Source organism: Vulpes vulpes, chromosome 8 (genome assembly GCF_048418805.1).
Source record: "Vulpes vulpes isolate BD-2025 chromosome 8, VulVul3, whole genome shotgun sequence".
Taxonomy (NCBI): Eukaryota; Metazoa; Chordata; class Mammalia; order Carnivora; family Canidae; genus Vulpes; species Vulpes vulpes.
The window spans coordinates 67,610,922-67,634,721 of record NC_132787.1 but is presented as its reverse complement, the minus strand read 5'-3'; the positions used below and the strand labels follow the sequence as shown (position 1 = coordinate 67,634,721).

Sequence of the window (23,800 nt, the reverse complement as noted above, 5' to 3'; positions counted from 1 at the left end):
ACCAGCACTGATCTGAATTACCAGACAGGGTCAAGGCAGGTACACCATGCTCAGCCTCTGGAGCCTAAAAGAATACACTGTTTTGCATTCCAAGAAGTAAAGGAGAGACCCAAACTCAAGTGAATCTTCTGTAACTTTTTGAGTATATTACTGAATATAATTTTAGTATTAGAAAAATTGGAGGAAAAAAAAGAAAAATTGGAGGGCATAATACTTTTGTGAGTAAGCGAGCTGGTGAGCAGTGAAACATCATGAGTTCAGTTCACGCTCTAATATACATAGTCACCATTGCCACCCCCATAGAGCAAGTTTTGATAAGTTCCACATACGTACAATTTTCAGATGAGATAAAAGTCTCATGACGTCCGCCATGTCCGCCAAGATGAGTAAGCGCGTTACAGCTGAGAGCAAAGCCCTCGCGGCCCGCACCATGGTGCCACGCTTCACTGATGAGCAGGGGTCATCAGCAAACTCTGAAGAGGCGATGCGCATTGTCTCACCTGGAAAATACAGATGGAGAGGCGCGTGGGTAGACTGGAAGCTCAAAGGCTAGCAATCCTAAAGATCTGTGGACGGCAGCTGTGGACAAAATAGGATGTTTGTTTCACACAGAAATGTGAAATTGTGCTTTGAATAGCAATAAGAAATATATTTAATTCAATTTCCCTAATAGTTGAAATGAATTTGACCTAAATCATTCTCACTTTCCCTTTCCCTTGGAACCAATGGGATTTACTAGGCAGCTAGTTGAGCTTACTGACAGTTGAGGTACAATGTTAACTGCTCCACAGAGAAATGAAACTAAAACCTTGGCCTCATTAACACTGGACTCTTAATTGAACTAATCAGACAATGATAGACTTTAGAGATACCCCAAATGTAGTCTTTTAATACCCTGCTAAGAAGCTATTCTCTAACATAGAGAACATTTATAGGAGAATTGAACCAGTTCAACAAACCCATACTATGTCAGCTATTATTAAGCTGTGGAATTACAAAGGTGACTGAGGATGCCCTGGTCTCAAGGGGTCCACAATCTAATAAGGAAACATAATGCAAATACATACTCATCATATGTGTGACTACATGCCACAATACACATATGATTGAGAATGAAGACAAAGAAGGAGGAGTGATTTACTTATGTAGTGTGAGGCTGGGGGAGAAGCCATCAATGTTAATGGGCTTTGAAGAACGAAGAGGTGTCCACCAGAAAGACTGTGGCGGGAAGATCACCCTTGGCAGCATGAACACCCCATCAGGCTCTGAAAGCTGGAGCAGGATACTGAGTGTAAGGAACTACAGTCAAGTGGGAAGCACAGTGAGGAAGGGGTACAGAGAAGAGAGCCAGCAGCGTTTGGAAAGCTGTGAAAGAGATCCGAACTGTGTTCTTGGCAGGGAGGGAAGTGACATTAATAGATTTTTATTTTGGTGACATTGCATAAAATAAACTGAAGTAGACAAGCTTAGGGCAGAAACACTAGTTATTAGGGCAAATTCATTACAGTCTGGGAGGAGCAATAATGAGGGCCTGGATGGACCAGGAAAATAGAAACAGGACACAGAGAGGAAGGAAATATTAATGACATCTGTAATAGAGAAAGACCAAATTTAGAGACTTGAGACCAGAGAGAGGGTGGAATTGTTGGTGAATACGAAGTATTTGTACAAAGGGACCCAGGAGTGGGAAACAAAGGTGATCACTGACTAGGAGGACACAGGTCCTCTACCAGTGGACTGGGTATCACCTGAGGTAGAAGGGCCTGGGAGGCAGCATAATGCAGCTTCACATAGGGTGTACACAGAGGTAATAAAAGCTTCATCAATAAACTTGAAGAGGGATCCCTGGGTGGCGCAGCGGTTTGGCGCCTGCCTTTGGCCCAGGGCGTGATCCTGGAGACCCGGGATCGAATCCCACGTTGGGGTCCCGGTGCATGGAGCCTGCTTCTCTCTCTGCCTGTGTCTCTGTCTCTCTCTCTCTCTCTGTGACTATCAAAAATAAATAAATAAAAATTAAAAAAAATAAACTTGAAGAATAGAGTTAATATGACCAATTATTTAATTTAGGGTAAAACAATTCATTCAATATTTTATTTATAGAAATGATTACTTCTCATCTATTAATCAAAACCTAGCTCATTTAAATAAAGTCAACTGTATCATTGAAAGACTGTGCATCCTGTAATTTATCCTAAGATACAAGAGAAAAAAAGAAAAACACCTCTTAGCATTTCACAAGCAGATCAGAATATAATATAATTCACTCAATGTTATAGTTATTTAAACCCTCAGAGGGACACTTTTCATATTTGGGAAATGAGGTGCATCAGCAAATATATTGTGCTGTTAGATTTTTAAAAGAGGCTACCATCGACAATAAGCATGTTAAATAGCCAACCAGTTTAGTCTCAATGCCTAGGCACAAACAAACAAATAGCTTGATACATAACAGCATGGGAGATATGTAACAATTCATTACCCTATAGCACAAACATGAACTTCCAAGATGTCTGGCCCTTCAGGACTAAATAAACTTTAAGGTAGAGGCGGGTAATTAGGAAATACATATTTAATTTTAGGTGTCCTACCCTTGCTACAGGATTACATAAATCTCCTCCTCATCCCCCGGAACCCTGAAAAAAAAAAAAAAAACTCCCTGACTATCCGTGCTGTGAGAAGACAATCTCATTCTCACTCTGAACAGAGCAACTGGAAAGAACATACACAACAGTAGGTGAATCTAATGAAATATTGAGAAGGTCACCACAACTAAAGACGGACGTATCAGGAGTGCCTGGGTGGCTCAGGTGGTTAAGTGTCTGCCTTTGACTCAGGTTGTGGTGTCAGGGTCCTGGGATCAAGCCCTGCTTCAGGCTCCATGCTCAGCGGGGAGCCTGCTTTTCCCTCTCCCTCTGCCTGCTGTTCCCCTTGCTTGTGCTCTCTCTCTCTCTCTCAAATAAATAAATAAATAAAATCTTAAAAAAAATAAAGATGGACATATCAGTATATGCTATTAATAGGTGGAGCAGCTGCTGTTGAAATGAATCTACTTATTCAAGGAAAGGTGAGATTTATCCTGCACATAAACCCACATGGTTGATCCCAAATTCTGCAAGTTAAGTTGGTAGATGAGCCACAGTAACAGCAGGTCACTCACTCAGGTAGGGCTACCCTCTAAACAAAGGCCCTGGGAGGCAAGCCCAGTTGTATCCCTCAGCATGTGGAGGAACCATGCCTAATCAAAAATATTCAAGTTTAGATTTTTAGATAGAGGATCAGTATGATGCCACTCAATACAGGTGCTGGCCATTTGGTCAGCAATACTGCTTCAAAGTTATGAGTAACACAGCAGTATAGAGCTGTCAGGTGGGACTAATCAAGCTAGTGCCCTCCAAATAGCCAACCCAGAAAGGAACTCTAGAGATGTCTGTGAGAGAGGAGAGGAGGGGGGAAGGAAAGATTGACAGGAGAGAGACCCACATAAGTAAATGTAACTCTGCAAATGGAAATTTCATATGAAATTCTGAGATTATTCTAAGATAAATAGAAGATGATTTAATTCCATTTAAATTACAACTAAAAACTTATTTTAAGGAGGTACAAATGATTTCATGTTGTTAAAGATTCTAAAGGAAAAGCAATCTGAAGTCAACTACAACTTAAATGAATTTTATATCCCTGTAGTTTTATGATTACTGAATTAAAATGGAAATCTATGTTATGCAATGATAAGCGAGTTTATCAGGATAAAATTAGCTATTTTCCCAGGGAACTGCTTTTTCTATAAGACTAAAGTGTTTAGCTAAGAAACAGTATGCATGTGTAGGAGATGGAAGGGATCAAAGAAGAAAGGATAACAGATCTGCCTGCTTCTTTTATATATACATCGTGTTCAATCTCAATTACTCGATATGGACCTAAGCTCAGAGCAGGGTTTCTATAGTAGTCTTTCGTCTCCCAAGCTACTACCACCTGATGGAAAGAAGAAAAATTAACATCTCCAAATAAGTGACCAAAGGGAAATAATAACAATTAATATGCACATAATGCTTCTATATAAAGGTTTATTATATAAATATTGTTCTAGGGATGCCTGGGTGGCTCAGTGGTTGGGCGGCTGCCTTCGGCTCAGGTCGTGATCCTGGGATCTGGGATCGAATCCCACATCGGGCTCCTGTGAAGAGTCTGCTTCTCCCTCTGCCTCTGTTCTGCCTCTCTCTCTGTGTGTCTCCTATGAATAAATAAATCAATCTTTAAAAAAAAGTATTGCTCTAAAAACTATACATATATAAGTCATAGATCAAAAGATCAGTAATCTTTAAAATCACAAAGATCTAGGATCATACTCTGACTCCATCCCAACCATTACCAAAAATTAGACTCAGTGATTATTCAATCTTTGTGTTTCAGTCATCTTAACTGCAAAACAGGAGCCAAACTAATGAGAGAGGCCTTGTGGACTGTCATTAGGGTCAAAGGTTAGAAGTGATGTAGTCCAAGCCCCTAGCACAAGCTTTTACCCATAATGGGGGCTTACTCATTATTGTCATTAATACTACTGCTGGTCCTCTCCATGATAAGAATAGTTCATGGTTAAAGGCTTGGAAGTGCTTTTTTTTTTTTTTTTTTTTTTTTTTTTTTGGTTGATTCCACTCTTGCGTATACAATAATTTAGAAGCAGGAAAATGTCTGCCCAATAAAAATATTTATTGTTTTAGGGCAGAAAATACCCCCCCCCCTCAATGGCTCGAGTCCTTGGCTTTCAAATTGGTGCTTGTTCTGGTTCTTACACTACCCTGGAGACACTGGGATGGATAGATAATGGTGAATAAACTTGAGGTAATAGCAACTCAAAAGTGGAATGATGCAGGACAGAAGTAATACATAGAAGAGAGGGATAAGATGCAGAGGACAGTCTCAGGAGTAGAAAAGGTCATTTGAGAAGCAGATTATGAACCAAAATAACATGAATACCAGGTAGTGCATCCTTTGAAGGAAGAGCCTGCAGGCAAAAGCAGCTCTCTTTAGATACTTGACAAATGAATTATTGGAAAACTGTGAGAAGTGGCGGGGAGGGTATGATGAAAAGTCAGGTTCAGAGAATATTAAGCTGTCTTCCAGAATATTTTCTATGCTTCTATGTTTAACCAGCAGTTATGTTACATCTAAAATTGCATCTTCTTTTTAGTTACATGAATTCTCCTTTAATTACATAGATTTTGTATGATCAAGTATTTGGCATAAATTGATGGTTCATGTTCTTGATATTTTCCCATTGTAGACTTCCTAGAAAAGATGAGAGATAAAGAGCAAAAAGTTCTAACCCTCTTAGCTATGATTTGATCCCTTTTCACAATAATCTATGGCTGCCTCAGAACCTTTTCATACCTATTTTCCTCGAGGTACAAATCTTAAACGATCCTGAGAAATGGACTCTCTACTATAATGCAGAAAATGCAATATATTTTTAGAGAAGGAAGATTAGTGAAGTCTAATATCTAATCACCGTTTCACAAACTCTTGGCTAATTCTGTTCCCCAAACTGTACATCCTCACTGAGACCTACACAGAGACAATGAAGGAACAGACACAACAGAATTTCTAAATGATAATCGAGTGGACAGTGCACATCTTCTGAATATTTTATCATTTTGATTATGTTGTAGACTATATAAAGCAATGCAATGCTTAAAAAACACTTCTGCTGTGGTTAGCTCATTTTTGAGGTGTGGTGGGAAATATAGATCTTCATTTGAGATAAAGCAAATGAAATGCTAAATGAATGGTCAATGTGGAGAGCATCTCTCTATTGGTTAAATAGGATGGCGCCCAATTCATGAAATGCTTAATAAAGCCAATTAGAGTTTCCAATTTAAAAATCAAACAAACCAAATGAACAAACAAAACACCAGGAATGGTCAATGTAGAGAACACCATGGAAGTCACAATGTTACCAGAGGAGATTTTGACATATTACACTCTGTCTCTTGGCTCCTTTTTTGAGCACTCCCTTGATAAAATTATCCAGAGTTGGCTGGTGTAACAGGAAAGGATGAGTTGAGCTAGCTGCATGAGTAAACATGGAGGAACATTCTCTCCTGGGCTTACTCCAGCAGCAAGTTGATGGTGCCCACAAGGTGACTCAAGGTTCCTTCCATTTTAAGATTCTATCAGGTTGTGTCTATTCAGACTTAATATCTTAACATGTGCTGCCTTGTTTCCTTCCTATTAAGAATAGTCTCTTTTATTTAGAGCTCATGGTGCGCCAAGCTCTGTTTGAAGAGCTTTATACGTTATAATTCAATTACTTCTCAAGAGAAACTGATGAAGTAAATACTTACATTGTCACCATTTACACCTGAGGGAACTGAAGAGCACAAAAGATTACTTGCCTAAGGTCAAACAGCTGGTGAATGGTAAAGCCCGCATTCAAAGCCATACTGGTTCTAGGGTCTGTGCTATTAATAATTGTGATTTAGAAATAACTTCAGATTCTACTTACTGTATTAAAATTATTTGTTTACATATTTCCATCTGGATTGGTATTAGGAGCTCAAAATTAGCACACTATTTTATTTAGTTAGCAGAGTATTATGAAGAAGAAAGGAAGGAAGGGCGAGGTAAGAACTAAATAAAGTCATTTCTTCAATTATTCACAGGCTCCAACACTCCCTATTGTCTCTTAATAGGGCTGATTTATGACTACCTGTGCTGCATCCGTTTCAGTCTTCAACCCTTTGCCAAGACTATAAGCTTTGGATACAAACCATAATTGTAGCATATTGATTTCTTTATTCCTAGTACTTGACATATATTTGATGGGGTAGAGTCACTCAATGAATGCTGCAAAGAGCAAAGGAAGGCATGTCTGGCACTTTATGTTTTAAAAATATCCTGGGGCACCCAAGTAACTCAGATGGTTAAGCATCAGACTCTTGATTTTGGCTCAGGTCATGATCTCAGCGTCTTGAGATCCAGCCCCCTGTCAGTCCCTGGACTCAGTGGGGAGTCTGCTTGAGATTCTCCCTTTCCATCTACTCCCTCATCTCCTGGGTTCCCCACCACCTCAAATAAATAAATAGATAGATAGATAGATAGAGATCTATCTATCTATCTATCTATCTATCATCTATCTATCTATATATCTTATCCAACTAATGCTGAAGCAAGAAAAAAGTACAAAATCCTGAATGCTATGAACTTATTAGTGACATAATATGAATATTTTCTTACTTTTTCTTTTTTTTTCTTTTTTTTTTTTTTTTAGGTTGGTCTAGTGAGGTCAGCCAGCAGCAGGGAAGCTGTAACATTTCAGAAAGGTAGGTTATAGTGGAAGTAGCAACTCGTTTGCTTCTCCTCTGTTTTGCCCACATAAGCATTTGCTATCAAGAGGGAAAAAGTCTTAAAAGTTTTTTTGGAAATAATCAAGAACTTGAGAGAGCAATGTGTTCAGTTCACCCCAGGGTGGTTATGACTCAAATCCATGATTAAGAGGAAAGGTCGACAACCAGATTTTTCTTTGAGGCTCAGAGATGATGAAATCTTGTATTTTCTCAAGCAAAATCTGCATTAAAATAAGCTACCTCCTGCAGATCCTGTCACTTCCAGCACTGAGCATCTATAGAAGTGCTGGCACAGTTCATGTCCTTCTGTTACCAGAAGCAAAATAATATTTGGCCTAAATATGAAAACAAAGCTTTATATGCATATAAATATAATTATACATGCTATAAACATATGTAATTATAATAATTATATAGCATACTAATAATTAATATATAATGAATTATAATATTAAATGAATACAATATATGCCTGCATGTTATACATGTAATTTATATTAATATAGAGTTAATGATATTATATAAACACCATAATTAAAATAATTAACATGAATAATAAATATTTATATATAAAAAGTAGGTACATGAAAACTACATCAAATCCATGTAATTAACATAAAATGAGAATTCTGCTTTTTCCTTTATCATTCTACCAAGGGTAGTGGACTCTGTGGGCTCTTCATCTTTCTTTGTTTTTCTAGGTAACTCTCAGCAAACAAGAAATTACATGGAAAATGACAAAAGGCTTATGGTTTCATTGTCCCTGGTGTGACCATGAGACTAGAGAGTTGCTGATCTGGGTAGGACCTCTTCAGGCTTGTTTAGCATCTTACTCTCATGTTAACGTAAAGACACAGAAACTAACTGTCCATTGACCCATGGAGGGTCAGGTGGTTAGGTGGGACTAGCTTTGCAGTTACCTGACATCTCAGTCAGGGCTTCTGGCCATAGCCCCAAAGTGGTTGGGAGACCTATAAAGTACAGTGTGACACAAGCAAATTAAAACTTCCTCCTCACCTAACAAAATCCCAAATAACCACATGGCCTGTGGTCTTGCCTCAGTGGCTTGAGCGGCTCCAAAGACAACTATGCATCCGCATTCAGTCTGGCCCAGTGTCCTTTTTTTTTTTTTTTTCAAGGTGGGTAATTGAGTCTCTTCCAATGCAATTTTCCCCCAATCAAGATATGTTCAGTATGCGAAAGTACTACAAATGCCAGTAATTGATGATTAAGTGTATTGAATGTTATGAGCTATTAAACATCGTTAGAGACAGTAATGTGCCACCCTGCAGAAGGCACAGATCATTAAGCGTATGGATTTTAATTATTTCAGCTGTAGCCTTTTCCTGGGTTGGGAAGAGAGGGTGTAGGGTAATTTTGCATTGTTGTAGCTAGAAAGATTACCATGCTACAATATGGCATACTTCACAAATGATACCTTTGCAAGGACCTGTTAAATATAGCAAGAGCCATATGACACAAAAATGTGATTATTATCTTAGGCTCAAATGCAGTGAAAGACCATAAACTTGCAAACATTAAACAGTGATGTGTTAAGCTTAAGAGAAAAATGGAGAATGGAGGATCAGTATTGAACCCAGTGTCACTTGATATTTTTATAAAATAAAGGGAAAAGAAATTGATGAACATGTAAATTTCATTGTACAATAAATTTTTAACATAAGTGTACTATATCAAGTATATAATTAAAGAAGGCCTCTTGTAAGTTGGTTTGTAAACCAAAGAAGCAGCTAATAAATTATTTTTTATATAATGAGACCAAAATTTCAATAACCCTGTATATGTAAGTGTCTATATAAAAAGCATATTGTGAACTTATTTATATTCTTAAGTCAATAAATGTTTCTATGTCTTTATTCTCTTACAACCACAACCACAAATCAAAACCCACTGAAATGTCAATAGACTGATACAGTACTTGGTCATTGAAATGTGACTTCAAAAACCTTCAGTGTGATAAGGAAAGAAAGAATACCACAACTGGCATCGAGACTGGACAGCAGAGGTAGCATGATCATCAAAAATGCCAGCAGTCTTAACATTTCACCATTCACATGTAGAGGACATTTCAGTTTCTTCTTGCTAATTAAGATGCTGTGCAAGGAACTATAGAATTAAGGAAGTGAAAGGGGGGATTTACTGTCCAAATATCAAAATTTAAGAATACCTTAGAGGACATGATGTAGCCTATATATTAGCAGATGCAAAATCCAGGTGTGACCTCTAGGACAGAAGCCCTCTGCCTCCTTAAGAAGCCATCCAATTTGAGGCTGCTCTAATTATTAAAATTATTTTTTCAACCACTTGGTCTTTGATATGTTCTTCTGAACCACACATAAAAATATAACTCCCTTCTCAGTAGGAGAGATCTTAAGAAAAAATTTTTAAATCTCCTTTGAGGAGAAGGGAAATGTCAAAAGAAACATGCATCAGCCCTTGCCCAAGTACTAATGCTGCATTTAGATTATGAAAAGAACTAACATAAATAAATGAACAAACAACTCCTCATAGTTTTCCAAATGTTAAATACCTACTAACTAGTCATTCAAGTCAGGATAATTTGTACATGATCTTTTAAGCAAATTAATGGTGTAAGCATGAAGGGTTTGCCAATCAGCATGGGAGGGGATAAACCTGGTTTTGGCAAGTTGTGAAAACAGTAAGACAAATAATAACTGGTAACTAGTCACTCCGATCTTTTTCAGGATCTAAATTACTACATATATTTGAAAGATACTGAATGTAAGTTCATTGGTGGAACCCAATTCTTCAATTTCAGAGGGTAGAAGACAAGTATCAAGAAACTTACATGGTTTGTTCAAGGTCACACCGTGCACAAAGGGCAGAGTCCAGACCAGGAGCTGGATTCTTGATTCTGAGTTTGGATGCACTGCAAATTACCACTGTGGTATGTTTCTTTAGAACCACTCAGTTTTTCATAGGGTTTCAAAAATTCACAACTGACTGTCCTCAAGTTAGTCCATATAATTTAAGCTTTTTCATACCGGTTTGGATGTCTTGATACTATGCTTATGTGCAAATATATCATTAAGTTTCGAGTTTCAATTTTGAGGTACCTCAAAATTGTCATTAATAAAATGAAATAATACTTGCATCACTGTTTCATATCCACTAAAACATAAACACAAAGAAAAGCAAATGGGAGGGATCCCTGGGTGGCGCAGCGGTTTGGCGCCTGACTTTGGCTCAGGGCGTGAACCTGGAGACCCGGGATCGAATCCCACGTCGGGCTCCCCGTGCATGGAGTCTGCTTCTCCCTCTGCCTATGTCTCTGCCTCTCTCTCTCTCTCTCTCTGTGTGTGTGTGTGTGTGTGTGACTATCATAAATAAATAAAAAAAAAAAGAAAAGCAAATGGGAAGTATAAAAAAGGCACATTATATAATTTGCATCTTACAGGCTACAGATAAACTATGCTTGAAATTGCTATACTGTAAAATAACTACCCAACTTAACTTTCTAAAGTAGTCTTTGGCTAAACAAAACACAGGAACAATCCTCATAACGAGAAAAGTTGATTAAGGATAGAAAACGCTACCACACATTTCAAAGTTAGAAGCCAAACAAATGAGGTTCCAAGTAACTGGTATTATGAATCTGGTAAATAGTGCTATAAAATAAAGGCTCAAATAAAATATATTTTAAAATAAAACATGGAGAAAAAATGATTGTCTTCACTGGTTTGAGGATGAAAAGCCAGAGTGATCAGATTCTAAGATTTAAATGGCAAGCCTTTGCTTTAATTGCTGAACTGCCATTGACTTCCCAGTCATCACAAATAAATGGTAGTTTGTTAGATGTTATTATAGCCATGATTCTTCTTTACTGAACTGACAGGAGGCACCCGTGTCACCATCATTCTGGTTCCTATATTGAGAGGGCTCAAGAAAGAAACCACATCTAAATCAACATCAGTATATCAATTATAATAAAACAGCCCTGACAAAAAATGTTTGTTCAGCAGAATCCAGCAATAGGTAATGAACAAAATTGATTTAAAGTAACTTAAAATCTTAAATCCACCCCCCCCCCCAATTGCCAGAATGTGCTAATCAAAGCTTTCTTCACCTCTGTGATCAATAGCTTGTTACTAAGGTCACAGCGGTCTCAGGCAGACTTCTCTCTTTCCAACTCAAAAGTACATTTTTAAAGTAAGTGAAATAAAGTTATAACAAACTTTACCAACAAGCAAACAAACAAAATGTCCCACCAGGGTGGCATGCATCCTTAAGGGTGAAGGAAGTTTGGGGGACTAGAGGTAGTGCCTACATTGCTTGGTAAGGTTGATTATATGATTATATCTGTAAATGTGTATTTATGTACAAAGTATATAAAGAATTACATATCATTTCATCATCTGTAGAGCATCTGCAGAGAAATGCCCACTGAGTAGGCATTTGGAAATACAAGAAAAAAGAAGCTTCATTTTAGGGAGTTGAGAATCATGAGTATAGAGAGGATGCTTAGTCAGCTACAATAATAAGTAAAGGCGGCCAAAAAGTATTTGTATGTGTGCATACATATGTATATTTCTGTATGTCTATCTATCTACCTATCTCTCCATCCATCTACTCATCTATCCATCCAGGTAACTATCCATGCATATAAGATAGAAATCAAGTTAAATTTTTCTTTCTTTATCCCTCCAATGCATAGTGTTTAGCCTTAACTCTAAGAGCTGGCAGAGAGCAGCCACTCACAGCCAATGCCTTCCCCCAAATCCCTGCTAGAGCACTAAAGAACAAAGTATAGATGAGAATGTCTCAGATAAATACACTCTTCATCATTAACTAATTCCTTGGCCCCATATTGAGCAGATCTGGATCAACAGTGAGATTTCAGGGCCTTTTTAACCTCTTGACATCAAGCCCTCAATGTAAAGTGGCTTTGAGGGGTTTAAGACTCCTTTCTTCTAGGCTGATTCAGTTTTCTACTAAGATTTCCAAAGGAAAGAGGCCTCGTCTTATCATACCAGTTTCATGAAACTGGAGGGAACTATAGAGAGAGAAATGAGAAGAATGAAGATTATAGGAAGTCAGTGAATTTTAACCTTTTCTTTTTAACCACTGGAAACATGATCTACCATCTTAGTCAAAATAATGTAATGCATGCAAAATGAAAGGAAATACAGGCCAATTTTAAAGTATGCTAGTTTTATTTTCAAATGATATGCTCAGTATTTTTTCTTCACCCTCCAGACACTACTTTTTTTAAAGATTTATTTCTTACAAAAAGAGAGAGTGTGTGAGCACACACAAATAAGTGGGGGGTAGAGGGAGAGACACTCAAGCAGACTCCCCACTGATCACAGAGCCTGATACAGGGCTCAGTCCTAGACTGCGATCCTGACCTGAGCCAAAATCAAGAGTTGGATGTTCAACCAATGCCCTTCCAGACACTATTTCTTATCAAGTACAGAAAATGTAAAGCAAGGATCCAATTGTTAAATTGGAAAAAAAAACATAGAATAAATATACTTTTCTCTGCATTTCTAGACTTTTTGGACACTATCTGGTGTGTTAATAATTAGAGCCAATCTCAGATTCTGAGATTGCCAATCTCAGAATTTTTCTGCTTTGTGAAGGCTGCTCCTGGGCAAGAGGGTGGCCCATTCTGTGCTTAGTGTTACTTTCTTTGAAAGTAAAAGTAGAAAAATAATGATAAATGCCTTGAAAATTGCACTGTACACACTTGCCAGTAAATGAAGGTGCACAGTCCCTCGGTAAACATATTTCTCACTACAAATTAATGAACTCATATTAGGAGTATAATTTAACCTCCCATGGAGGTCTGCCTGTAAGGAGAGAGTATTCTCTTCATGCTGATGTTAGTATTCCACTCTGTATGACAGCATAATAAGGATTAATATGCTAACATGGATTTTTAAAGCAAATATACATGGGTGGTTAATTCTTACATCACTTACATATTACTAGATGGAGAGACTGAGCAGCTATTGTCCTGGGGCAATGCTGGGAGATGTCTGTGGATATATGGGAACTGGTTTTGAACAATGAAGGGGAGTTCATTTTCAATTCCTATACTGAAAGCAAGTGGCTCTTCTCAACAAAAGGAATTTAAAGGAAAACTTGGGGAAGAAAATGCAGATGTCAAAAAATCTGTAGATGCAGTAAACCTTTTTCTAGAGACAGAGAAGCACCAGTGAACAATACCTGGGTTTAACAAGCAAAATTCTAAACCACCTTCAGAGAGTATTCAAGCCATGAAGTAAGAAGCAGTCCTCCTGGCACACGGGACAAAGGACAATGGCAGTCTAGACTGATAGGTCTACACCTGCAGGTTACCACCGGTCACACTTGTCCAAGGCTGTTAGTAAGGTGGAAAATAGGTCCACATAAATCTACCTGCATTCTTTACCAGATGCCCTATATAAACAAGGAGTCAATTTAATTCCCAGGACAGAGTGCATATTCAGTGACATTTAATGGATCGATTTGTTTTCTTCTCACAGTTCCAAATTAAAGAAACTTTTCAGGTATAAGTGCATGAGATGCACACACACATCACATAAATTTAAAAACTCCAGTCAAGGCTTTGGCATGGAAAGTTGGCAAAACCAGTAAATGGAACCATTTATAGAATTTAGCCTTAAGCCTTCTTTTTGCTTCATATGCTACACATTACAACTATACTAAGAATCCCCAAACCTAGTATTTTCAATAACTGACAGATGCAGCTAGAAATCATTTCCAAAGATGGCACCATTGCAAAAATCTATTTTGCCCTACTCTGTGGGGTTCTCTTCAATGTTAAATAACGCTACTTCCTCACTTCTAGTTACCTTGAACTCACTTTCCTCTTCTCCAGAGACTTAAAGAATAGATGACTAGGGCAGCCCGGGTGGCTCAGCGGTTTAGCGCCGCCTTCAGCCCAGGGCCTGATCCTGGAGACCAAGGATCGAGTCCCACATCGGGCTCCCTGCAAGGAGCCTGCTTCTCCCTCTGCCTATGTCTCTGCCTCTCTCTCTCTCTGTGTTTGTCATGAATAAATAAATAAAATCTTTAAAAGAAAAAAAAAGAATAGATGACTAAAAAAACTCTCAAAGACCCCATCCAATTCTGGATCCTATAATGCAAAACAAAAACAAAAACAAAACAGCAACAACAAAAAACAAAACAGTAATAGCTGTTATTTATAAAATACTATGTATCAGGCACAATGATAAAATCTTTAATTATATGATCTCACAATGAGGTGGACAACAACTCCATTTCAAACATAAAAGAAACTCTGGCTTAGTTTAGAAAGTTATATTTAATTTGTCCAAGGTCACACACCTACCCAGTCAGCCTCAGCCCTAGATTTTGATAGGGTTGTTGGACTTAAAAAAGTATGTGATCTGAGTAAACTTGAAGCTCTCAGCCAAGGGTCTATTGGCATAAAATTTTGCATTGGATGCTCCAGTGAACATTTCTTAAGACTGTGGACATTTTTTAAAGGAATTCTTATTGTGCATGCAAATATGACATATTATTTTCAAAAGCGAGCACACTTTATAGCAGAATAAGAAACCAATCTCACCTATAAATGTTACTTTGCTTTGCACCTATTGTGCAAACGTATGCCTAATAATTATAGATCAAAAGAAGCAACAAAAGGAACAAATATGCCATCACATGACAGATGTGATTAATCATTCTGAATTTTAACCATCTCAAAAAATATAGGTTTAGCATTTCTCATTATTAATTGGATATCATCTACAAGATCTTTTTAGTAAGCACTTGGGGTTCCACTGAAATTTAGGCTCATTAACTTTTACATATGGAAACTAAGAATAAAAGTAAAAATGTTAATAGTATTAATATTATTCCAGAAAAAAATTAAATAACAAAATTATCAGTATGACAAGCTCTTAAAATCATCTGTTTTTTTCCTCTGAGAACATACCAGTAAAGAACCTGGGCTCAGATTTCTTAAACTTCAGTCCCAGTTCTGACAATTTTTACCTTGTTAACACAAGTTACTTAAGCTTTCTTATCAATAAAATGAAATAGTACCCCATGTCACAGATTTACATAAAAGATTAAACAAGAGGCTGTGAGAGACTGCATAGCATGAAACATTTCTCCAAGACACCTGGAAATACATGTAACACAGCAAATTTCTTTAGAAATGGAAGGGCAATCTCTGAGCTGAAGGAAGGAAGGAAGGAAGGAAGGAAGGAAGGAAGGAAGGAAGGAAAGGAGGAGGGAAAGGAGGAAGGAAAGGAGGAAGGAAAGAAGGAAGGAAGGAAGGAAGGAAGGAAGGAAGGAAGGAAGGAAGGAAGGAAGGAAGGAAGGAAGGGAGGGGAAAAGGAAAAGAAAAAAGCAAGAAAGAAAACTTAGCAATCTTGAAATAAAAATGGTAAACTGATTCTGAACCATCAAAAATCTAAGTTATTCACAATCTCAGTAACTAAGAAGATAGATTTTTAATGGTCACTCATGGGACAGGAGAATGTCTTAATTTTCACAAAGAGTAAAACTGCAATGTTATCCATGCAAAATAAAATTTATATTCTAAATTTTTTTTTTATTTTTTATTTATGATAGTCACAGAGAGAGAGAGAGAGGCACAGACATAGGCAGAGGGAGAAGCAGGCTCCATGCACCGGGAGCACGACGTGGGATTCGATCCTGGGTCTCCAGGATCGCGCCCTGGGCCAAAGGCAGGCGCTAAACCGCTGCGCCACCCAGGGATCCCTAAAATTTATATTCTTAAAGTGCTACTTCAGTGAAAATATTAACTAGAAAAAAAATTGTCCTCCAACAGAGAGAAATGGCAAAGAAACTTGTCTTACCCCAGAAAAAAAAATCAGATGGTTTCATTTTTAATTGGTCATGATAGCTTATAACCAGAGAATTCTCCTCATGTGTTTGTAGGAAAATCATGTATACTACCTACATAGACCAGAATATCCAGAGCAGAGAAATTATTTTAAAAAACTCTTTGAGGTTGGTCTTGTTTTGGGGTCCCCATCAGCAAAATCAAATGCTTTTTGGAAGGCAGTATAAAACATTCTCAGTAAGGCTTCATTAAAAAATGAATATACAGTTTAAAATTATAGAACACTATAGATATGCTAAGTGACAGAATTAATTATCTTAAAGAACTTAATAATAGGGCAGCCCAGGTGTCTTGGCAGTTTAGCGCTGCCTTCAGCCAAGGGTGGGGTCCTGGAGACACGGGATCAAGACCCACGTCAGGCTTCCCGCATGGAGCCTGTTTCTCCCTCTGCCTGTGTCTCTGCCTCTCTCTTTCTCTCTCTCTCTCTGTGTCTCTCATGAATAAATAAATAAAATCTTAAAAAAAAAGAGAACTTAATTAAGTTAAAAAATTAATAATTAAAGAACATCAGAATATTTGCTATATATAATAACATTATATATATATATATATATATATATATATATATAATAATACACTCTACACTCTGGAATCAAAAACCTAGCTTTTACTAAAAAATGACACTCTCCTTTCTAACTCCAAACTCCTGCTCTGCTTTCTTTACCTACCATACCCCTACATTCTTTCTTCCATGATCAGTATATGTTCTTCTTTTATTTTTTTTAAGATGTATTTATTTATTTATTTATTTATTTATTTATTTATTTATTTTTATTTATGAGAGAGGGGGCACATGCTAGTGGGGGAGCGGTGTAAAGGGAGAGGGAGAAGGAGAGAAGCAGATTCCTGGCTGAGCACAGAGCCCACTTGAGGCTTCATCCCTTGACCCTGAGATCATGTCCTGAGTGGAAATCAAGAGTCAGATGCTTAACTTCCGAGCTACCCAGGTACCTCATCATATGCTCTTCTGATCTCAACTGGTTTTACATCTCCCTGAGCTGTGAAAAGCAAGCCTATGTAGTTCTAGTTATTCTAAATAATATACAGTCTTCTAAATTTTCAGTGAAATATTAAAATGAACTCCATGAGTATAATTTTAATATTAAATTCATTTTCTTCTTTTCTAATCTTTTAAAAGTAGTGACCTACTTCTGAATCAAGTTTAATTTTTAAATGGAATCTCAGTGTTTTACCATTCTGGATAACAGAGAAAGGACCAATCAATATAAAGGACATGGTCCAGTATTATCATAATGAATATTCAAAATCAGCCCTAATCACAAACATCTTGGAATAACACATTGCATAACATTATTCTTTTTTATTTAAACTTGGCAATTTTCTAAAAATAAAATCAACCACTTATGGAAACTGCAAAGGTCTAAACACTAAAAGCATAGATCTCTTGGAAGAGCTGGGTTATTTCCCCATAGACTAAAACTATTTATAAACTGTACTTGCAAATAATGATTTTTAAACACCTCTTCCCATTTTCTAACAATAAATTATGAAGGGAAAGTGTGTTGGGAACTAGGGAATAAGGACATAATGAATGGACTAGGAGGAGAGAGAAAAAATTGTTCCTTGGCATCCCCCCCACATACATCTAAAAAAAAAAAATAATCACAGAATGCATCTCCAACCTACATCCCTAAGCCATCATGCTCAATTGAGAATCCACTGGTAAATGGTGCTACAGGTTCAACTGTACCTCACTTTCCAAAAGATATGTCAAGCATATACCTAACCTCCAGTACCTATGACTGTAACCTTGTTTGAAAAGACAGACTCTTTGCAGATGTAACCAAGTTAAGATGAGGTCATATTGAATTAGAGTATGCCCTGATCCAATATGATTGGTGTCATAGGAAGAGATCAGATATAGACACACAAAGGGACAACACCATATGGAACAGAGATGGAAATACTGAAGCTGAAAGTCTAAGAGCACCAAAGATTGCCAGCAATCCCCCAGAATCTAGGAAGGGGAAAGGAAGGCTTCTCCCCTTCAAGTTTCAGAGGGACCATGGCCCTGCCAACACCTTATTTGAACTTAGTCTGCAGAACTCAGAGAATAAATTCCTGTTGTTTGAAGCTACCCAGTTTGTGGTACTTTATTACAACAGCTCTAGGAATCTGATACTAAAGGGATATATGTACTCCCTTCATGAGAAATATTATATTTAAAAATATTTTAATATATTCTACATTTCAACTTTGGTTAGAGCATGAGAAAAATTATTCCACCACCAAGATGCCCCATTAAGAGTTTGAGCAGATATCATTAAAATTCACACTCAGAGTAAAATTTTAGTCATCAAGGGATCAGCCTTCCAAACTCAAGATTCTCTAATGAATGCTGACCCCAAAGTAGGCAGGTTTACTATGAAACCAATTTTAGGATTAAAAAACAGCTTCCCAGGGACACCTGGGTGGCTCAGTGGTTGAGCGTCTGCCTTTGGCTCAGGGCATGATCTCAGAATCCGGGATCGAGTCCCACATCGGGCTCCTTGCATGGAGCCTGCTTCTCCCTCTGCCTGTGTCTCTGTCTCTCTCTCATTGTCTCTCATGAATAAATAAATAAAATCTTTAAAAAAAAAAAACAGCTTCCCAGAATGCCAAGGAAGAGAGACATACTGCTAAGAGGATCTGATGGTCCCAAGACTAAGCCTTATGGGCTTTGAATGGGCTGTCATGCTCTGATCAACAGGAACAATCTGTGAAAAGTCATCCCCTCCATGCAAGTCTGGGAAGTGAGCCATCAGAGGTGGATAGCAGAGGAAACAAGAAATAGGAGAACTGGAGATCAAGAATGGCAGCAATGAGAAATCCACTGGTAGTGGATTCTGCCCCGCATGAGTCAATGATGAGAAGAGAAAGTCATGATGCCAAGAGGCAGTTCTGCAGCATGTAAAGTATCAAATATCCTTCCGGTCTCTCCTCCAAGAGCCTCACTCTCCTAGGACACATAGAAAATGCAGGTGAGCTCTGCAGCCTATGCAGGCAGACATCAGGAAGGTGGTGTCCAAAAGCTAGTAAAATATCTGTTGCCTACATGAGCAAGCCAAGCAAATGCTTTAAAATATCCTGTAGCTCCTTATACTCAATAATGCTTGCGGTCATCCTGAGGAAGACCTAATAATGACTGAAATGTTTGGTCATTTTCCTACTTACATTAGCTAATTGATTTTATCTACAAATTCCATTGCTGTTCCAAATATAAAATCATATTAAATATCTGACTTAATGGAAAAAGACAAAACCAAACAAAACCATCATAGATTCAGTGAATAAGACTTTTAAACAAATTACTTAAAGATGGAATTTTTAATGTTATTCTGCCTAGAATTTCAGTAAACATTAGACATTAAAAGTTCTTTATAAATAGAACATGGCCTATCATAATGTCTATAACTTACTTTTAATATTCTAATGATAACACCACTGACATTTGTTGAATGATATTCTTACTGAATATCCATTATATGTCAGGTACTATGCTAGCTAAGTGATAATGATAGTGTCAATGTAGTACTTAAAGTACTACTATCTTTAAAGTATGCCTATCTCTAAATACCTGGAAGCCTGATAACTACTTAATCAAAGTTATCCATGGGTACACTGGTAAAATTGAAATAACAAATAATATTGAGAAAGATGTTAAATCAAAGGCAGATGATTGTAAATGTGACCAAGTGCTTATTTTCTAAAAAAAAAAATAAAATATCACTTAGAAAGAAGGGTTTCTTCAGTATTTGAGTCACTGTCCAGGAAATACACATGGAGCAATCCTACATACAGCCCACCTCCATGGTGGGGGTTGGGAGATTAGAGAGCGATCTCAAACGGAATTCCTATCAGTCACTGTCCCGGGTAAATGACTTCCAGAACAACCACCAGAACTATTAGATTAGGTATTTTTACATAAGTAAAAATTAGGTAACTGGATATGTAACCCAAATCCAGTTGTATCACGACAGCTCATGTTTATGATGATGTCCCCAAAGCATTAAGAAAATATTTAAAATGCAGATGAACACTATATACTTTTTAATCATCATGGCCTTTTAAAAAGAAGACAAAAAACTGGGATGCCTGGGTGGCTCAGCGGTTGAGCGTCTGCCTTCAGTTCAGGGTGTGATCCCATGTTCCCAGGGTTGAGTCCCGCATGGGGCTCCCTGCGAGGAGCCTGCTTCTCCCTCTGTGTCTCTCCCTCTCTCTGTGTGTCTCTCATGAATAAATAGAATCTTTAAAAAACAAACAAAAAACTCTAGAAATTCCTAGGAATAAAAGTAACAAAGGATGAAGACTTTTATGAGGGAAATTATAAAACTATTGAAATATTAAAAAAAAAACCCACCATGATGAAATGGAGAGATACTCCTAATGATGATTAAGACTCAATATTTAAAAATGGAAATTCTTTCTAAATTCATCATTTCATAAATTCGATGCAACTATAATCAAAATTCCAACAGAGTTCTCTTGTAGAGAAATTAGCAACATGTATTAAGATTTAGGTTGAGGAGCAAAGGGCGAATCAAGAATAGCCAACATGATTCTGAAGAACAACAAAAAAGGACTGAAGTCTTGCCCTCCCAGATCAGTATTTATTAATACTCTATGGTAATTAAGTTGAAGTGGTATACATGTAGAAACTAACCAATGGAATAGAATATAGAGCCCTGTAACAAACCAACTTATATATGTAAATATGACATGTGACAAATGGGAGATGGATAGACTATTCAATAAATGGTGCTAAATATTGAATATATTAATAAGGAAAATAATAAAAAATAGGTCTTAATTCACAAAATAAAAATCAAAGAAAAAGACAAATGGAAAAGCAAAACTCTTAAACTTTTACAAAAACATTTAGAAATATGTATGATGATGTTGGGGTAGAAAGTAATTTCTTAAAAAAGACAAACAATGGGGATCCCTGGGTGGCTCAGTGGTTGAGCACCTGCCTTCGGCCCAGGGCGTGATCCTGGAGTCCTGGGATCAAGTCCCACGTCAGGCTCCCTGCATGGAGTCTGCTTGTGTCTCTACCTCTCTCTCTCTCTCTCTCTCAATGTGTCTCCCATGAATAGGTAAATAAAATCTTTAAAAAAAAGACAAACAATACTCAATATAAAATAATAAAGTTACATTATATTTTTTACAGTCCATACCAGGCTTTATTTTTATGAATGTTACAAATACTTTTCTCCCAATGCTGCCATTTTCATCTGTGTTGAAGGCATCTTTCATCATTTTTATTTAGGCAGAACTAACCTACATTTTTATTTAGGAAGAAATAACCTTTCATGGATTTTTCTTTTAATTTAAATTCAATTCAATTAATATACAGTTTATTATTAGTTTCAAGGGTAGAATTTAGTGATTCATCAGTTGCATATAACAGCCAGTGCTCATTTCATCAAGTGCCCTCCTTCATGCCCATCCCCCTACCCACCTCCCCTCCAGCAACCCTCAGCTTGTTTCCTAGAGTTAAGAGTCTCTTATGGTTTGCCTCCCTCTGTTTTCATCTTATTTTTCCTTTCCTTTCCCTATGTTCTGTTTCTTTTTTTATTTTCTTTTTTTAAAGATTTATTTATTTATTCATGAGACATACACAGAGAGAGACAGAGACAGAGGCAGAAGAAGTGGGATCCCCACAGGGAACTTGACCTGGGACTCCATCTCAGGATCCCAGGATCATGACCTGAGCCAAAGCCAGATGCTCAACCACTGAACCATCCAGGTGCCCCTCATCTGTTTTCTTTCTTAAATTCCACAGATGAGTGAAATCATAGATTTGTCTTTCTCTGACTGACTTACTTCATAATAAGTCAATGACAGGTGGCAAGATTTCCTTCTTTTTGATGGCTAAGTAATAGTCCATTGTATATATGCATCTTCTTTAACCACTCATCTGTTAATGGGCATCTGAGCTTTTTCAATATTTTAGCTATTGTGGACATTGTTGCTACAAACATTGGGGAGCATGTGCCCCTTCAAATCACTATGTTTATAACCTTGGATAAATATTAATAGTGCAATTGCTGGGTCATAGGGTAGCTCTACTTTTAACTTTTTGAGGAAACTCCATACTGTTTTCCAGAGTGGCTGCACCAGTTTGCACTCTACCAACAATGTTAGATCATTCTCCTTTCTCCACATCTGGTCAACATCTCTTATTTCATTAATTAATTTTAGCCATTCTGACCACTGTGAGGTAGTGTCTCATTTGTGGTTTTGTTTGTATTTCCCTAATGCCAAATGATGTAGGACATTTTTTTATATGTCTGTAGAGCATTTTTTTATATGTCTGTTGGCAATTTGTGTGTCTTCTTTAAAGAAATATCTATTGATGTCCTCTCCCCATTTCTTGACTGGATTATTTGTTTTTTGGGTGTTGAGTTTGGTAAGTTCTTTATAGATCCTGGATACCAGTTCTTTATCTGATATGTCATTTACAAATACCTTCCCCTATTCTGTAGGTTGCCTTTTAGCTTTGTTGACTATTTCCTTTGCTGTGCAAAAGCTTTTTATCTTGATGAGGTCCCGATGGTTCATTTTTGTTTTTGTTTCCTTTGCCTTTGAAGATGTCTCTAGCAAGAACTTGCTGTGGCCAAGGGCAGAGAGGTTGTTGCCTGTGTTCTCCTCTAGAACTTTGATGGATTCCTGTCTCATGTTTAGGTCTTTCACCCACTGAGTTTACTTTAGTGTATGATGTAAGAAAGTGGTCCAGTTTCATTGTTCTTCATTTGGCTGTCCAATTTTCCCAACACCATTTGTTGAAGAGACTGTCTTTTTTCCAATGGATATTCTTTCCTGCTTTGTTGAATTAGTTGACCATAGAGTTAAAGATCCATTTCTGGGTTCTCTATTCTGTTCCATTGAACTATGTGTCTGTTTTGTATGCCAATGCCATACTGTCTTGATTATTACAGCTTTTTTTTTTTTAGATTTTATTTATTATTCATTAGAGACACAGAGGGAGAGACAGAGGGAGAAGGAGGCTCCATGCAGGGAGCCTGATGCAGAACACAATCCCAGGACCCTGGGATCACACCCTGAGCCAAAGGTAGATGCTCAACCACTGAGCCACCCAAGCATCCCTTAATACAGTTTTCTAATAGAGCTTGGCGTCTGGAATTGTGATGCCACGAGTTTTGGGTTATTTTTCAACATTCCTTTGGCTATTTGGGGTCTTTTCTGGTTCCATACAAGTTTTAGAATTATTTGTTCCACTCTGTGAAAAACGTTAGTGGTATTTTGATGTGGACTGCATTTAATGTATAGGTTGCTCTAGGTAGCATAGACATTTTAACAATATTTGTTCTTCCAATCCATGAGCATGGAATGTTTTTCTCTTTCTTTGTGTCTTCTATTTTGTTCATACATAGTCTATAGTTTTCAGAGTACAGATCGTTTTCCTCTTTGGTTAGGTTTTCCTAGGTATTTTATGGTTTCTGGTGCAATTGTAAGTGGGACCGATTCCTTGATTTCTCTGCTGAGAAATCATTATTGGTGTATGGAAATGCAACAGATTTCTATATGTTGATTTTTTATCCTG

General features: G+C 37.4%; 1 protein-coding gene across 6 annotated transcripts in view; it reads right to left on the bottom strand.

The window, feature by feature from the left end:
* CTNNA2 (catenin alpha 2) overlaps positions 1–23,800 on the bottom strand; it is a 1,081,323-nt gene that overhangs the window by 748,312 nt on the left and 309,211 nt on the right. For all 6 annotated transcript variants that reach the window (XM_025994443.2, XM_072767039.1, XM_025994441.2 and 3 more), the window contains one exon: positions 334–500. In XM_025994443.2, coding sequence (XP_025850228.1) covers positions 334–500 — 167 coding nt within the window. The remainder of the gene's footprint in view (positions 1–333; positions 501–23,800) is intronic.